This window comes from Motacilla alba, chromosome 2 (assembly GCF_015832195.1).
Source record: "Motacilla alba alba isolate MOTALB_02 chromosome 2, Motacilla_alba_V1.0_pri, whole genome shotgun sequence".
Taxonomy (NCBI): Eukaryota; Metazoa; Chordata; class Aves; order Passeriformes; family Motacillidae; genus Motacilla; species Motacilla alba.
In genome coordinates, this window is record NC_052017.1 from 21,374,759 (window position 1) to 21,393,085 (window position 18,327).

An 18,327-nucleotide genomic window follows, 5' to 3' on the forward strand; every position below is an offset into this window, starting at 1 on the left:
GCATAATTTTTTCCCATGGATTTATTACAGAATAAATTAATTTGGAGGTATTGTCATGGGACATTTATTTGATTCTCATCTGAAAGATCAAAACACACTTTTGAGCCACAGACTGGATTCTTAGTATGAAAAAATGTTCCTCCTGGTTGAAAAGACATGGTTTTGCAAACTAATGGAGCCTGAGATTCTATTTCTGGTACATATTAACTACATTTTCTGAGAACAAACCAATTTGTGTAATTACTCCAAATTCCTTCCACAGCTAGAAGCCTGTACAGCTCCCTACTGATATCTTTTCAGTATTATTTCCATATCCATGCACTTATTCCAGTTATATCTTTTACAGGAATACTACTTCAAGAATTCTCTTTAGAGAGTATTTTATTGCTCATAAGGTTTTAGATCATCCATATAGTTTGATTTTTAGCTTTGTTATTTGCTAACTGGTGTCTCTCTTTGTTTCCTTCTTATTCATATATTCCAAAAAGACCTGAAAGCCTTAAGCAGTTCCATGACCCTGCAGTAGGGGATACCCTACTGACTGAAAGAAAGAAAATCTCAAGTCAAAAGAGCTTAAAGTAGCTAAGATATAGGAAGTAAATATGTGTAGAAAAAGAGGATAAAATGGAGAAAATGAGCCAAGATTTCAGGAAAAACAAAGAAGGATATAGTCTCTCTGAAATCAAATTAACTTAGGAAATTGGTGGCTAAAATGTACATGAGTGCAAAGCAGAAATTAAAACAATCTCCTTTTCACTGATACTTGATCTGGGTCCCAAGTTCTGGATAGTCATAAGAAATGCTGGCCCAGGGGAGATGGGTCATACACCTGCTGTCAGACACACCTTGGTGTAATCTGGGATGAGTCAGCCCCAGAGCTTCTTACAAACGTGAGACAAAGAGTCAAACAGTACCTGTGTGGCACCAGTTTCCCTTCAGAATCTGAGCAGAGGGGTGCCCATGGTGGGCAGCAGGGTGGTTGCTCTGCAGGTCAGTGTGGTGAAGGACTTCCTTTGACCAGGCTGAGATCAAGGCTGTTTCCCTGTGGGCAGCTGTGCTCTAACAAACAGGCTCCTGTACTCTCTTAAGGAGTGCACCTTAAACCAGAGGCACCCATGCATTGTAGCTGCTTTCAACAATAGTTTCCACATCTTCTAGAAAACAGAACAGGGTTTCCTGATCAAAACACAAAACTACTAACATAGCCTACATATTTTCTTACCTTTAGTCTGATCTTGATTTTTTTTTTTTTTTCATATTTGAAAAATAAAGTCCTAAAGCATTTAATGTCAGATGTCTAAAATGACTGTGCTATGCATCATGCAAGTGACTGCTGGCTTCTGAAACAGCTGTAATTGTAATGCCTTTCTCTCCCTCTGGTAAATGGACATAAATATTCACAGGGCTGGGTACATTAGGCTAGGTAGATTATTCATTCATTTGCTGGAAGCAGAATTTGCAAATAAATGCCATTAAAAAAGAAAAGGGCTGAAAATCTCCTTCATAGTCCTTTAACCAATGTTAGTGTGTTACAGCATAGCTGAATTTGGTGAGACACTTACAGGTGAGCTATTCTGAAGAGTACATGTCAGTGAGAATTTAAGGGATGTTTGAATTGTTTTTCTAATTTTGCATACAAATATTGATATTGTGCAATACTGAATAAATTTATTGCATGTGCAGTAGGGCTTACATCCCTATCAGTGAAACAAGGGGGGATTTTTTTGAGTAGAGTCAGCTGGATTTTATTAGAAAGGTATACATTTTATATGCAGAAGAGAATGGGCAAACATTCATTTTCATTGTATTCCTTTACTCCTTAGTTATTCTTAGAGTTTCCATTAGCTTTGGAGTTCTAGACACTACTTCTGCTTTGGTCTTTATTTTTTTTTTTTCAATCAAGCATTTTTATTATTTTGTTAGCATACCTTTCTACTTAGAAGAAGGAAATTGCCTTACCCTCAGAGCAGAGTTCATCCTGTCTGATGTAGTCATGTGCAGAGCAGATGTTGAGTCTAAGCCCCCTATTTCCAACTCTTTTTCTAGTCAGTGAAGAAAGATGAGCACTTCTGGAGTAATTTGTCTCTGAAATCCATCTCAGGATGTCAAGGATTTCACACTGAAATTGTGAAATACACCATTTGGTGTACAGTGTCAAGATGATGGTGTTTGTGTAAGTACCAAATCAAGGCTCAAAGAAGATGGGATGAACACCCACATGAGTGTTAGTCAGTTCTTGGTGCCATGTCAATGGCTTGGGAAAGTGGTTATGAAAAAGCAGTCTTTGACAGGATGAAGTGTGGTGCTGTGGAATGTCCCATGGATTTACAGTCTCAATTTCCAATTTCAGGGAGGAGAACATTGCTATTATCAGGGAAAAATTCGAGGAAATTCTGTATCATTTGTTGCCTTGTCAACATGCCATGGATTACAGTAAGTCTGCTGTTTTGTTTTTACTTTGTTTATCACTCTTTTAAGCAAAATCAAGTTGTTTATAGTAAAATAGTACATGTATATAGTAAAATAAGTGCTGTTTATTTTCCTAATACTTTGTCACCAATATTAAGTAATCAAAAAATCTTCAGAATTAACTTTTTTTTCTAAACTCAGGACTAATGGCAGTGGCCAGTTATTGTTTTAAGATAACTTATTATAGAGATGTAGAGTAGAGGTAGCTAAAAACATCCTATTCTACAAAAATAAAAACAATGCAAATAAATTATTTGGAAATTGTGTTCTTTTCTTGTTGCTATAATGATGTATACTTTATTTCTTTTCTAGTATCTTTACAAAAAAAATGTCACTTGAGAATTTATCTTCCATTATCCATTTTTGTTAACAGAATTTCTGGCCTTAAGCTGTGTGTAGGGGGGTAATACCTTGCATATAGTAAAATCTTGAAAAATCTAGAAGAAAAGGTATGAGGGTGCAATAATTTTTATTTGAAGTACATAATTTTACTCATAATTAAAGCCTCTCTCAAGTGAAGGTTACGTAAAGCTGTGTATGGGTTGTACAGCTTTTGGACCTGTCTACTTTTGGTACTATTGAATGATGCTAGTCAGGTTTTCAGATCAACCAAGTGCCTGTCACATCTGGGAATTACAGGATCTCAGCACTGCTAATACTGACATCAACTTGAAAAGTCATGACACCAAGTGAGCCTGTGTGGAGTTCACGTGAGCTTTACCTTTTTCTGTGGAAGCTGGGTTTAGCTGATGGAAATCTTCTTCAGCCTATTGTCTATCTGCAATTATTCTGTAGTTCTGGTATCAGTCATATAAGTACTTTTATTTGAGTAGTGTCTTTCTTTTACAGTTGTATATTCTTTGTTATGAAGGGGAGAATGCATGCAGAAGACTTGCCATCCTTGCACTTGTCTGATTTACAGCTGTGCAGCTCAAGAAACTTGAGCCCAGTTTAAGCATGGACAGTGAGCCTAAAAATAGTAGCTTCCTAATGCATCCTGAGGCACTGCATGGCTTCCATTAGCAGTGATCCATTAGGTCTTGGCCCCTGCTAAGTCCTAAGAGAAAAAGCAGGAACAAAGGAGAGCCTGCATATGTCTTTCCCTGCCCTCTTTCTGTGAGTTTATGCTTAAAACTGACTGTTCTGCTGCCCTGTATTCTTCAATGGCCTGATATCCAAATTGGTCCCTTCTAAGTTACATGACAGATGATGCATTTTTTTCACTGTATAACAGCTCTCTCTTGAAAGATATCTCCCTGTCTCTTCTCCCCACCCTCCCTCAATTTTTTCCCCTGACATAGTAAAGTTTCAGCTGGGTTCTTTGACACAAGTTTACTCTTATCATGCTGCTATTTCAAACATCCAGTATGAGAAAGCAATGTTTCCTGAGCTGTATTAAACTCACATTCTCTGCCACTGCATTTCCATCATTGCAATTAGCTCCTACACAGCTGATTCTAAATGATAAGTAATTACTAGAAACTCACACTGGCAATCAGAACTCCTTAGCTTCCACCACACTTTGGAGTATCTTGCTGGAATAAGGGTAGCTGGGCAGAGTTGTCTTCTGTAAGGTCTGTGGGGCAGGAGCTTTGCTTTCATGAATTTTAGGAAGTACACAAGACAGAACAGATGCCTTTAAGAGACTAATGAGCTTCATATTTCTAAAGGTCGTTCCAGTCTCCTCTTTTGTATGTTAGTACCTCTAGATCTTAGCCAGTAACACCAGAATTATTCATACATGTGAAAAAATGTTGGGGTTTTTTAATCATAAGTTACGAGTTCTTCTTTTAGTAATGTCTGCTTTGCATCCTTCCTTTTATTAGTTAAATTGATCATGTCTGGCTGACAGAATACCTGAAATTATGGATGTCTTCTTAATGACTTGGCTAATGACAAATGTATCTCTGCCACCTTAACTTTGAGCAAGCCATTTTGCTTGGATTTTTGTTTTGTTTGTTTTCTGGGGATATGCAGTAACCACGGTTTCCTAAGAGTTAACCCAAGAAAGACAGAATGCCAAGGCCAGCGCTTGCTGGGATGTAATTGAGCAGCAGTGAGACAGGACTGGCAGCCCGGGCTGGGAGGCGAGGGCACAGGCAGCGGGCACGGCTGGGATCTTGCTGCCAGCTGGTGGTGAACACTAAAACTGCCGTGGTGCTGTGAATGTGATTGTCTGAAGAATACTCATCATCAAAATGCAGGCTTTTGAAATGTTTTGCTTTCTCTTTAACACACCCATGGGCGTGTGGTTTATTCAGAGCACACTAGGTGTGTGGTAGCAGGTGGGAAAAGAGCCATGAATGCTTTGAGTGGGCAGGTCAGGTCTCTGGGTTAGCTGTGACTATTATTCTTGTCACTGTTGAGTGACTTGATCAGAGGTCAGTGCTGCTGGGAGCAGCAGTCTCATGAGAAGCTCTTTGCTGACAGTGCTTCAACTTGCAGACCCTGCTCAACTAAAGTTGCAATTAGAGGGAAGGAAATTTTGACTGATAAAGAGCTACAGGATCTTCACCAATCTCATCTTATTTCCAAGCAAAGAAGCTCCAGCAGACGCTAGAATATTTTGCTTAAACTGTATAGAAAGTATTTATTTCTAAAGAATAGGCATGTGTAATTTGAAAGGTGAAGCAGCTTTATGTTGTGGTTATGCTCATATTTGATATATGTTTTACAGTAAGTAACCCAAGTTACTTCTGTGAATGTCAATTTTGCTGATAAAAAATGCTGCATAAGAAAAAAGAAAAGGATCTGCTATTGTTGCTTGTAATTCCTGTTTGCTTTGGGTGTTTTTAACAGTATTGTAAACAAATAATCTTACTTTCATGCTGTTGTTGTTGTGTGCTATGTGCCAAATTTGAATTTACAGCTCATATTTAGGGCCAAGCTTAAACACCTTAGTAGTGGCCCTTTGAAAGGGACATGCTGATACAGCCTAATCCCAACCATGTGTGTATGCCGCTGCAGTAAAGGAAAAGTTACTAAATAATATTCTGGTTTGGTTGAAGATCAGAATGTATTGATATAAGAAACGACATTTGTTTTTCTGCTCTTACAGAGTAATATTTGTATCAACACATTCTTAAATGAAATGCTAAGGAAAGAGTTAGTAAAAAACCCATTAAAACCTACGGATAATTCAATTCAATTAAATATATTTTTTTATTTGGGGAAAGCTATGAATATGTTCCAAAAACGTGTTCCTAAAGACAGGTCCCTTATTTATCTGTTGCAAGTAGATATCTCCTGCATGGGAATGGGGGCTTTGAACTGGATTTTCAGTTGGTTAAATTAGTCCATTTTGTGTTTATATGTGTTGTAGAGAAGGTTTGAGGGAGAAAGAAGAATCTGCTTCACCACAGGAGGAAATTTTTCTTTCTGAAGTGAAGAAACAAAAAGATTGATCTAGAATTGCATTCAGTTCCTGAAACCATTTTAAACTCTTCCTTTCCCAAATATTAAAATTTTTAAAGTATATTAACTTTTAGAAGTTACTTCCATGTAGCACTAGTGTTTGTTTATTAAATCTGTATTTACATTTCCTGCTCTTGACAGTGGGATGTTCTATGATGGAAATCATACTTACCTTATTGAACCAGATGAAAACTACACTTCAGATGTAAGTAGAACTTACAGCAGTCCTGCTGTGTTTTTTTGAGTACAGTCATCCATGGGTACAGGGTAGGCATAAGGCCGTGGGACCAAAGAGTCATCCCCTCATTCCTAACTCATCCTACCTTGAATGTGAGACTCCATCTTCACAGACAAAAGCAGACCTGCAAAAATTAGACAGTGATGTGTCTATATGTGTGTGCTCTGTAGCTCTTGGCTGTAGAGCACTGCAGCGCTAGAGGAGGGTCCCTTGGAGCCTGTGAGTGCCCAGTCCCCTTCCCTGGCACTTCCTGCTCTGGGTTTATTATATCACTCTCCTCCTGGTTAATCCTTGACTCCAGTTCAGCAGCTCCTGGGATTTTCATTGACTCTCCCTGAGCAGCTCTGGGAGTCTAATTTAGGCCTAGCTCTGTGTGCTCAGCCACTGTGTTTGAGGCACTCAGATATAAAAGGTGGTTAAATGTGGCATTAGCCATCACATTGCAGTTGGGAAAAGAAGAATGGAGAGTAATGGTGCCTTGCAACTCACATGTTCTCTGGGGTATGTGCTGGGTAACAATAATCTTTGGAATGGTCTGTTTAATGCTCATGAGATGGATTAATTTTTCCTGATGTAATATGGGCAATTATTTACTATTTCAGGATGACTTCCATTTCCACTCTGTTTACAAATCCAAGTTGTTTGAATTTCCTTCAGTCGACCTGGCATCTGGTATGATTTTTTAGTATTCATGACTTATTGAGTGTTTTATTCTAAGGCCAAATTTTTTGATTATATTAGATAGATCGTATTCTGAGAGTATATTGTTTTGTTATATATACCTGCTTTTACCCAAATAAATTAAAAAAAAACCCCAAAAAACCAAAAAAACCCCATTTTGAAACAGTGAAAGCATGGAAAAACAATCTGAACTGATGAAAAAATCCTGAATCTAATGAATGAAATCTCTCCTAGATCTCCTAGACCTTCACGTTGTGATACATGTTTCTCTTAACAGGTCATGTGGTCTGTGGGCTGGATTATGTGCTGGTAGCTGTAGAGAGGAAAGGACTGAGGTAGCCTAGAGGTGATGAAAATAAACACCACCTTGATGGTGGTTGATAACTCTTCATGGGTTTTTCTGGTTTTGAGATACAGGGTGAGTACCATGGAGTGAGCATAAGCCTGGGAGACAAGAAATTGCCCAATGTCATTTCTGTTCAGTGACTCTGATCTCCAGTCCAATCAGCATCTTTCACAGTACTGGCTATGATGAGGGCCATGCGTTTCAGTGCAGATGAATTTGGAGGCAGAAGTGGTTTCAAGTGCTTGTAGTGAAGAATGCCCATATTGTGTGTGGAGGGAGAAAGGTTTTTTTTAAAAAAATGGGTTTGAAAAATCAGTTGAAAACTGAGAGGTTGACTTGTTAATTGAAGCTAAAATTGCAGTATTTGTGACACATCCCCATTCTGTCAAGGATTTGTCACAGATGTGTTTTCCTGCCCTGCAACGCATATCCTAGATAAACCTAACTGTCCTTCGTAGACACTGACACTTTGGTAGGAACCACCTCCAGTCTGATTTCTTCAGGAGAGTTACACATATTTGGTTATCTTGTTACAAACTATTTGTCCTATGATAGCATTTGGATCTGAGATCTTAAGGTGCTGGGTACTGCATGCAGATGGATCCATCCCTGGAGCGCAGTTTGTGCAGGTTTGCCAGTTGTTAAGCAAAGTAGAATCATTCAGGGAGCTAATGAGAAAAGAAGGGGAAAAAAAGGGGAAATTGCTACAGTCTGGTTGCCTTAATTTCAGTTCTGAAGAAGGAATCTGAATCCAAACAAAACCAGTGTCCCAGCTTGGTGCCTCCCATCCTGGGATGATGATTGCCCAGGCAGGGTAGAGGCAATGTTGGGATGGAGGGACATGAGCACAAAAGGCTCATGGCTTCTGTGCAAGCCGTTTGTGTCTTCTGTGTCACAAAACTTCCTGCGTACCTGCACCTTACACACATACCATGCTTGCTACTTGTGCTTGCAGAGATGATCGTGGAATGACAGCAATTTATTGAACATAAGGCCAATTAATAGAATGCATCATTTATCACATTTTCTTGAGGACATATAACTAAAAAGATAGGAAATAATGTAACCAATGCTGAGTTTAAAATAAATCTTGTATCTCAGGTTGTTAAACTAAGACACTGCTAGTGTTGGTACTTACTATCTGTAAGCTGTTTTATAAGATTTCCTAATAGTGAACTTTATGTTTTCAAGATTATGGAATAAAATTATTTTCTGCTTTTAAAATTATGAAGAGGGATTAATTGCAAGTAAATGCCCCAGTTTCACCTCCACGAAAGCTTCTTGATTTTCAAAAAACTGTCAAACTAGGGCTTCACGGTCTCGTTTTGTTTATTTGTTTTCCCACAAAAATCCAGACATGCTTGTACAGTTTTGATTTTACTACAGATAACAAATAAATAGTTGCTGGCTTTGCTGTACAAAGCCCAGCACATGACATAATGGAACATGTTGCCATCTAGATTGAATTAGAATCACAGGATTGTAGAAAATGCTAAAAAGGAAATTCAGTTGCAGAGTGCTAGTCTCAGTTATGCAAGTATTTGTAATGTGGATGAGAGATACAGGGTGCTAATCTTCCATCTCTTTATATTTAGGGCCCCATGTATGGAGAAATAGACTAATTCATAGTCTGCTCTCCCACATGCTCATACTTGTTTTTGTAAAATTGTTTGAAAAGGTGTTTCTGATGTTTGTAGTGAAAATTACAGTGCATGTATAATATTATATCCTCATTAAGAAACCCACCATTTTTCTTTGTCTGTGATTATTCAATTTATCTCTGCCTGTAAGTCATCCTCCATGCACAGTCACAGCTCCAGAGGATGAGAGCTCCACCAGTATCTCTGCTTCTTCCCTGCCAGTCTGGAGAGGTCAGACTGCTGTCTTGACTTGACTTTTTTTTCTTTCATTAACATTTGCAGTTAATTGCTAATAGTATTGCTGTGACTGATTTCTTAAAAGTACTACAATAGCAGTAGCAAGCACTGTGCTGGCATATATCATCATAGTTACTCTCATAATTTATCAATTTGACTGGCCTAAGGAGATTTTTACTGAAGTCAAGTTTTCTCTTATCTTTAGAAGAGTGTGTAAGGTAAGATTTCCACTCAGCATTTCCACTGCATTAGGAATGAACTGGATAGATCACCAGCCTCAATACTGGTGTTAGAAAGGGAAAAAATTCAAGTGGTAGGGATAACTCAGTATCAGCAATAGTAAAAGCACACACTATTCTATCACAGTTAAATAGCAATGTACTTTATACATTCTTTTGCTCCCTGGGTATTAAATAAAAAGCCCAAAAGCTGTTGCAGAAAATAATTTATTGTACTGTATTTTGCAATGGTCTGAAAAATAATTAGGATTTTAAATAAGGAAGCTTGGGCAGATGACTTGGCATGCTTAGAACATTTGATCTTGTATTTACTAGACTGTTTTTTGGGTTTTTTTTTCACAATCTCTGTTGAGATCTACAGTGCCCTGGCATGGTTTTAGATAATAATATGTTATCAAAGGTGCTGTTTTTCAAATAATACATAACAGATGTCCTTTTCTTTTGGGATCACATGAAAAATATGTTGATACAGCACTTAGGAACATGATTTAGTGGGACTTGGCAGTATTAGAATTATGGTTGGACTCAATTTTAGCAATCTTTTTCCAATCAAGATGATTCTATGATTTTGTGAATCTTCATTACATTTGTTTTTTTTTTTTTTTGTTTTTTTTTTTTTGAGGTAATATATTCCCATCAAAATATCTGCTAGGCTCTCTCAACTATTGACATTGCCTGTGATTTTGCTGGTCATGTTCTTTTGCCTGAGGGTTCTTGGCTGGAAATGCAACCTGTGTGCATTTATCCATCTTGTGAGTTATAAGGCAGTGTTAATGTGGTAATGGTAATGTCTGCATCAATTCCCTTAGAGATGATTGACTTCTGATTGTGAGTAAAATTATCACATTTGCTGGTAAAGTTATCTGAGACCCTGTATACATACTGTAAATTATTATTTGATTGATTGAAAAGTGTTAGTTTTACTAGTTTCATTAAGCATGTTATAAAATCAAAAATGATAGGTTGAGATCAAGTTGAGTATCTAAACTAGTCTGCAGGTCTTTAACTAATAAATAAGGAGCTTGTGTGTGATTTAATTTATCCTTGGTCTTTTTTCTGAAGAAAGTCCTGAAGTCCATTGGTGTAACCATGAAAACATTTTTAAGCAGAGAGCCTGTGATTGTCTATGTTGCTCCGTGAAAAGATATCTGCAAACCTCACATACCAAAATGACACCATAGTCCCTAATTTACCCAAGACAATACCAGTTAGTCATGCTTTGTTTTCCTGGTTTGCCTTATTAGTAATCTGCCACTCCTGATTAAGATTATCACTTAGGCCTGGCAATATCTTGTCAGATGGGCAACTCAGCTATGTGTTTTAAGATTTTGCTGATATAGCAGCCTTATCAAATTCCTATTAGCATGGTTTTTAATCCAATTTTTGAACCTTGTGCAGAAATGGTACAATTAATGTACAGGAGGAAGTGAAGCAGTGAGAAACTTTGCTGGTGTCTCACCAGCAAAACTGAACTGCTCAGGAATTTGTAAAACAAGCAGAAGTGGTGTACAAAGATATGTGAACTGGAAGTCCCTTAATTTACACAGTTCCATCAATCCTATAGCACTTTAGGGGTATCCTATAAACACTATAGGACTATTTACTTCTCTGCAGGAGTGGTAAAATCACTGAAACACTGAAAGAAGTTTTCAATTCCTTGAAACTCAAAGGACATCCAAAGCTGCAGAAAGCACAAAAGAGGCAAAGCAGTGAAAGGAGAAAGACATTATTACAAACTAAGAAACTGCAAACATTTAATTTTCATGAATCAAAAAGATCTTCTTGGGGTTATGCGAATAGCAAACACATTTATACAAGATAAGGAAAGAGCTTTGTTTTGCATAGGGAAAAGAGAGGCAGGGACTATGAATCTAAAATTAAAGATGGAAAATTACTTCTTGGACATTTAAAAGGGCAAGAGCAAGTGTTATCTTCTGCTTGTGTCCTTTTCCATGAAGGGCTAGTAATAGATTTGGTGAAAAGGATTTGGCAAAAGAATAAACTACTTGATGCTTATGATTAGAAATTTAAGAAGTTAAAGACACAGAGGGATTAGCAGGGAGGAATATTGTGTTGGTAGTGAGGATTGCCAAAATCTTGTAAGGTTTCTCCCAACTCTGACATATTTTGCTTTGTGAATATAATCGTCTTAAAGCATTAATTCTGCCTTCCATGCTCTTGTTATTAATTTAGGTAGCTATTGCAAGAGCTCTGTGAATGTCTGCTGAATTCCTGAAAATGTGATTCACTCCATGGAAGCACTATGCTAATAATATTTCATGCCCAGTATTGGGGAAGTTTTGGCATAGAACATCTGCTGTGCTTTCTGAAGTGTGACACCCACAGATCATCTGTTTCAACAGACCCAGATTATCACTAGTAGAGTTTTTAATATGAGCCCTGTTACTGGGAAGCATCTGTAGTCTTGCCTCCCTTCTAGCTGGAAACTTGAAAAAATGAGTTGCTGCATCTGAAGTGCTGAAGAATGCCATACTACTGTCATGTTGCATCAGGGTCACTAATTGCTGGGCTATATTTTTGTAAATATTCCATGTATTTGTCTGTGTTTTATGCTTAGAATTCTGGCAGATGAATACTACATCACAGGATTTTGTTGTAAGGCCAAGACACAAAAGAAGAAAAAGGCAGGTATGTGCCAATATGCTTGTTTATAAGGAATGTGCCATCAAGTTTGTTTCATGTCTGCTGAGTTAATTTGTCCAGATGGAGTCCTGCTGCTCCTGCTGGTTTGGCATGAGATCTCTATATCAATACAGCTAATACAAAAAGAGGTATCTAATGTAAGCTAAACATTGATGGGTTCTCTTGGACATTGCCTACTTGAAGAATTAGGAAACTTTTAAATACTGCTATATGGCAAATAAAAAGCTAGGCAAAATAATTTTGCTCATTTTGAGTATAGTTTTATCAGAAACTCCCATAATAAAACCTATATATTTTTTAACATGTTGCAATAGTGACAGGTAGCTAGTTTATCTTGCTTTATTTTGTTTCAAAAAAAAAAAAAATTCTAAACAGAGACTTCATTCCCTGTTCAATAAAGTAGGGAAGCCACTAAGTGCAGATGTTTGTTACCAGTTACACTCTCTCTGTATTGTTAGACTCTCTTAGAGTTACATTCTCTCCACAGGTTCGTCAGATTCCACGTAAAGTTGAAGAGGAAACAAAATACATTGAGTTGATGATTGTAAATGATCATCTAATGGTAAGACTGACACATTTCAACATCTTACAATTAACATCAAATTGTCTTAATTTATCCAGAGAGCATAACAATAAAGAACACTATAAGGCTGGAATAAATTCAGTATGTCCTTAATAGACAAGATTATGGTCTCATTAACCATTGATGAAGTTGGTTTTGAATTTTGGCAAGTTAATTTCACCAAGAATGTAACTAGACCTGAGGATCAGAAAGAAGGGTCAGAAATTAACAAATGTCAGTGTGACTTAAGCTGGTAATTTTCTTTGTGGCTTTCCTGAGCATTTTTCTTAGTTACAGGCACTCAGCAATCCATAGTGCAGTTATTTCAATTGTGCAGCAGCTGGTGAAAATAGGGAGATTAACAGAGACTAGATTTTTTTGATGCATCCCAATCAATGTAGAGAAAATGATTTTTTAAAACTTTCATACTTTCTCTGGGAGAATGCGATGGGTTTTTTAACATAGTGGAAAAACACATAATAACAGTGTATTGAAGAAAAGCCAGACTCAAGTGGGAGAAAGCACAGATTTATGTCAGTGAAGATGATTTATTAATCATTTAATGAAGGAAATATCAAAGGAAATGGCAAATTCTTCATCACTTGCAGTTTTCAAAAGTAGCTTCAAACACAAACAAAGGATTTCCTCTTGAAGTAACTGGATAAAGTTCAGCCTGGTAGTGCCCATACATCTGGTGACATTAGCTGTTTTTATGGTCCCTTATGGCTTTAAAATCAAAATATTTCTATAAATCTTGTCTACTTCTGTAATATGCAGCAATTCCCTCATGCAATACCTGAATTAGCAAAAACAGATGTGAGAGCGTACAAGTGTACCAAAAGTGTGCCTCTGTCCTTAGACAGTGTACTCCTCCACCAGCTCAGTTTGGGGAACACAGGAATAAATTCTTGGATTAAAATAAATATTTTTGGATGAAAATTCCTTAAATCAGTGTAACTGTGTTTGATCCTGAAGACCTGAAGCCACAAAATTTCCCTTGGGATCCTCCTATTTGTTCAGGCAGATTTTCTTCAAGGACAAGGTTTCCTAATTTTTTCTAATCATAGCTACTGCAAGAGTCAGTTCAGTTAGGAGTTTATTCTCTGAGGTGAGTGCCAGTGATCAAAGAAGCCAAATAATTTCCTTCTGTGAGAAGGAAATGTGGGCTTAACTTCCTTGGTTTTTGTGGTTTTCCCCTCATTTCTGCTTGAAAGGATGCTTGTCCTATGTCCTAGCTGTGGAAAACTTCTTGCCCACTAAAAGATCTAGCTTCCAGAAAATATGGACAATTTTCATTCAAAAATCAAGCATCATGGAGCACAAGATGGCAAAACATTTCTGAAAATCTTGTACACTTTGTCTTAAATTCTTCTGAGATACCTGTGACTTTCATGCCCATGGTGCTCATTCATAACTGTTTTTTTTTCCTGAAAATAGGAGTACCCGGAGAGCTGTTTCTAGTGCCATTTTTATAACACTGCGTTACAAATTTCAGTAAAGTTGCCATTGGAGTTTGATTGCTGAAGTGGTTTGAACCAGTTACTGTGGCTGTATAGAGTGTGCAACTATACAAGAAGAAAACCAGAAAACAGCTTAAGAGAGAAAATTGAAAAAAAAAGGGAATCTGATAGATTAAAACATGGATGCAGGGATAACGCATCTTAAGGAGTCTCAGTTACAGACATTTTTGTTGCTAACTTCTGCATTGGCATTTGTGATTAACTTTAAAATTGGCAACAATAATGATAATGAAGACAGTAACAGAATGTTACTGTTCTTATATCATTTTCTAGTAAAGATTCTAGGGTACTTTCTAAAGAAGAATTCATCCTCACAACAGCTGTTGTAAAGTGTATCAGTAATGTGCATTTCTGAGCAATTTTCTACTATTGGTTATAAACATTACACTCAACACAAGAGACAAAACCTTGTGCAGGGCCTTAATTGTTGATATAATTGCTTTTTACTTCATGATGTTTTGGAAATGGATTTGTTTTTCTGAATCTGTACCTGTTACTGGTCTGTGCTTTTTTCACAGTGTAAAAAGCACCGCTTGTCAGTCGGCCATACCAACAGCTATGCTAAATCAGTTGTGAACATGGCTGATTTGGTAAGTATCACTCAACTATATGTTCTGTGTGAGATGAGCCATAAGATTCTCCTGACGATAGATGCAGGAGTTGTCAGTTCATGGTGTAACAATAGTAATGTATGTGAAGATTGCAAATTTTCATCTACTACCACAATCATTCACCTCTAGAGGCTTTGTCTAATATAAAGCATCAGAGGGGTTTTATTTTGTGGCTTTAAACGTTTAAGTATCCTGCTGGATTGATCCCTTGAGTCTGAGTTTTAAAGAACACTTTAGATATGACAATTTCTAGCACGGGATCCCTGTTTTGACAACTTTAAACCCAAAAGACAATCTGAAATTCTAATGCATTAAAATTTCTCCAGAAAAAGTGCACTTGAATAAATGAGTTACAATAGGGAAATTCAGGTGAACTATGTGGATTGTATTTATATGATAAATCAGATGAGCTGCTGGCTCTTGCACCTCACCACAGCAAAGTACTAGAAAAAGAAAAGTATTCCTAGAAGAAGAAAGTGCTTGAAAGTATTTGATGTGGAGTGTTAATGCAGCATTGAAAGGATGTCCCTTTTTTTTGTGATTCAGACAGCAGGAGTTGAAATACTCCTGTAGACAGGTAACAGTGAAAAATTATGGTTTTATAGATCATTATTCCTCATAAGAAGGCCCTTGTGTGTCATTGGGTGATCTGGCTGTTATAAAAGACCCATTAAATTCAAATCTTTGAACTATTTGGAATGTAGTAATTTTTCAAAAATCACATTTTTCTTCTATGTACCTCTGCCTGTTTAGGCTAAGAGAACTGAGTGAAAAATTAGGCCTAAAATTTTGGTTTTACCTGGTTTTTATGTTTGTTGGTTTTAAGGGAGATAAAATCACCTACAAGAATGCAAAGTGTGCTAGAATAAACTAAATATTTAGTTATGTAAAAATGCAACCTATGAAAAAAGGGGTAAGCCTCATCTTTGTTCTATTTGACATAATATATTTGTTCATTCTGTTAATGTACTAGATATATAAAGAACAACTTAACACCAGGATAGTATTGGTTGCCATGGAAACCTGGGCTACTGATAACAAGTTCACCATATCTGAAAACCCCTTGGTGACTCTACGTGAGTTTATGAAATATAGGAGGGATTTTATCAGAGAGAAAAGTGACGCAGTTCACCTTTTTTCGTACGTAACCTTGTGTGATGTTATATTACTGGGGTTTCTTCTTTCCTTGGGGGTTGCTTCTCACAAGTGGCTGATGCATCTCCTTTCTGTTGAGTGTGTTATCCACAATAATTCAGAAAATAAAGTTTGGGATGGGGAGGTGGGAAAAAAATTAATGCACAAACTGCCTGCCAGTGCAACTAGAGGTTTGACTCTTATTTTAGTTTTAACACACTAAGCCTGAGCTGCATGCGCTGTAATCCTTTGTTATTCTGTGCAACCACCTACTCCACAAGTGCAGCTATCTGAAGAGTCATGCATGGTTCCACCTCAGAGGTTGACTTCTTCAGCAGTAGAGCATGGATTATTTAAAAGCAGAACACTGGTTTTGAAACCAGTGAGGTTTTCTGCTGAAGTGCACTATGGCCTGCTTTACTTTGTTGAATGACCTGCATGCTGCAGGATTACTGAAGTGTTTCAGATCCTCAAAACAGTTTGTTCTCCCAAGACATTTGAGCTATAAGAATACTAAACTGAAAGGAATGTTTTTTTTTTTTCTCTAAGTATCTTAATTGTTTTGAAAATAAGATTGATATAATAAAATATATTTACAAAAATACTGGAGACATATGTGGCTGAGATTTTTGATCCACACACAACATGCCAGATGAATATCTCTGTTGGAGTCCTTTTTTCTCTCTGCTGACTGTTTTAGGAGCCTGTAAGAATAAACTTAACCTAAACACCTTGCTTCACATGACTTCAGTAGGGTTCCAGGATACCCAAGCCTGGTATCCACCCTCAGAATTTTTGCATGTACCTAATTACTGCCACTGATTTCTGCCTTGAAGAAAGCTAGTAAGATCTGCAAAGTGGTGCTTGCAGATTTTGGTTTCTCTGTGTCTCAGATCTTCATCTCTTAAATGGGAATCAGGTTTTCTCATATCCTTTTTGTATCTTCTCTGGTGACATTGTAAAGTCTTTGAGGGGGAAGTCTGGTTCTTGTGAATGTGTATGTATTGACTAGGACAAAAGAAAGCTGGATTTGGCCTGTGGTTGGGACTCTGGATACTACTGTAATGCTAATTCCAGTGCTGTCCATAGCCCCACCACCAATGGTTATTGTGGTATTGCCTTCATAGATTGTTTAGAAGCAGCAGTTTCTGAAATTGTGTCTGTGAGTGAGACACAGCTAGGTTGGGAGGTGGGGGTAGCTGCTGTCATGGTACAGTGGTTACAAATGAGCTTCCACCTTTACCACAGTTAGCCCACTGTGATCCTTCTTGATGGTTTTCTCCTCTCATGTGAGAAAAATAATTCGCTGGATGGATCACTACTCTCAGGTGGAGCAGAGAATATTTTGTCTCCAATAACTGGCAGTCATTTATGATGATGTGGTCAGCACCAAAGAGGTGATTAGATTTAGGCTCAGAGTGCATCTGTTCCTTGGATGAGATTGGCTGTAGTTCCGGGGAGTTTTCACCTACCTCTGCATCTTCTGCTAATGCCTCTCCCCTTGAGGTTTACCACATCAGCACTGCCCAATTAGACACATGTCATTTTACTAGTCCCATGCATTGGGAGCATGGTGGCCTCTCCTGAACTCTGCCTGGAGCATGTGCCAGCAGCAAGTACTCACTGCAGTAGAATGTCAAGAAACAAGAGGCTGGGCAGATCCAGATAGTTTGGCAAAATTCTTCTCATATAAGGTAGTCTGAAAAGGAGGAGGGAAGGGAAGATAGTATAAGTTTTCTGGAGATAACCTGTCATGTGAGGTTTGTGAGTGGTTATCTGTTTTTCCCATTTGTTTTTGCATAATTTGCAGTGTAGTGGTGGCATCCAGCATTTGCAAATGCCATTTGGAAATCAGAAGGGAGATACTGGAATAGGCAGGTGCAAAACTTGTGGATTGAGCAGAATAAACTTCTTTTTCTTTTCATTTTTGTCAAAGGGGGAGTCGATTTCAGAGCAGTCGAAGTGGTGTAGCCCACACTGGTGGAATCTGCTCCTTGCTGAAAGGCGGAGGTGTGAATGAGGTAGGTGGGGATACTGGTATGAACAAAAAGTGATGGCAATTTATCTGCAGGGAATTTATTAGTGCAGACATGTTCCTGAAAATATTTTGCTTTTTTTTTTTGCTGATGTAGACTCTTACTACAGCTCTATAGAAGGGACACTTCAATGAAGAGTAACGAGTGAATAAAGTCAATACACTTCAAATATGCTTTAAAACATATTCTGCAATACACTGCCATTCATATTTCTAGCCACAATGCCAAGAGAGAAGCAGAATTTCTCTTACTTAGCTTGTCTATAAGCCAGTGTTTAGTTTTCATCTAGCTACCCTGCAGTAAGAATTCTAACACTGTGTTATCTGATTTTGCATTTTTTTGCCTTGATATGAAAAAAAGCTTCACTTGAATATGAGATACCTGTGTGTTACTAATTATTTTTCCCACCTTACTTGTTTCTTTCAGTTTGGAAAGCCAGACTTAATGGCAGTTACCCTGGCACAGACCTTGGCCCAAAATATTGGCATTTTCTCAGACAGAAGAAAACTTCTAAGTGGTAATTTATTTGCTTTTTC

The 18,327-nt window shown here is 37.6% G+C and overlaps 1 protein-coding gene across 16 annotated transcripts in view; it reads left to right on the top strand.

Moving 5' to 3' along the window:
• ADAM22 (ADAM metallopeptidase domain 22) overlaps nt 1–18,327 on the top strand; it is a 127,925-nt gene that overhangs the window by 70,170 nt on the left and 39,428 nt on the right. For all 16 annotated transcript variants that reach the window (XM_038123214.1, XM_038123205.1, XM_038123228.1 and 13 more), the window contains exons 5-13: nt 2,351–2,433; nt 6,025–6,088; nt 6,724–6,793; nt 11,843–11,913; nt 12,416–12,490; nt 14,529–14,600; nt 15,595–15,761; nt 17,692–17,776; nt 18,218–18,308. In XM_038123214.1, coding sequence (XP_037979142.1) covers nt 2,351–2,433; nt 6,025–6,088; nt 6,724–6,793; nt 11,843–11,913; nt 12,416–12,490; nt 14,529–14,600; nt 15,595–15,761; nt 17,692–17,776; nt 18,218–18,308 — 778 coding nt within the window. The remainder of the gene's footprint in view (nt 1–2,350; nt 2,434–6,024; nt 6,089–6,723; nt 6,794–11,842; nt 11,914–12,415; nt 12,491–14,528; nt 14,601–15,594; nt 15,762–17,691; nt 17,777–18,217; nt 18,309–18,327) is intronic.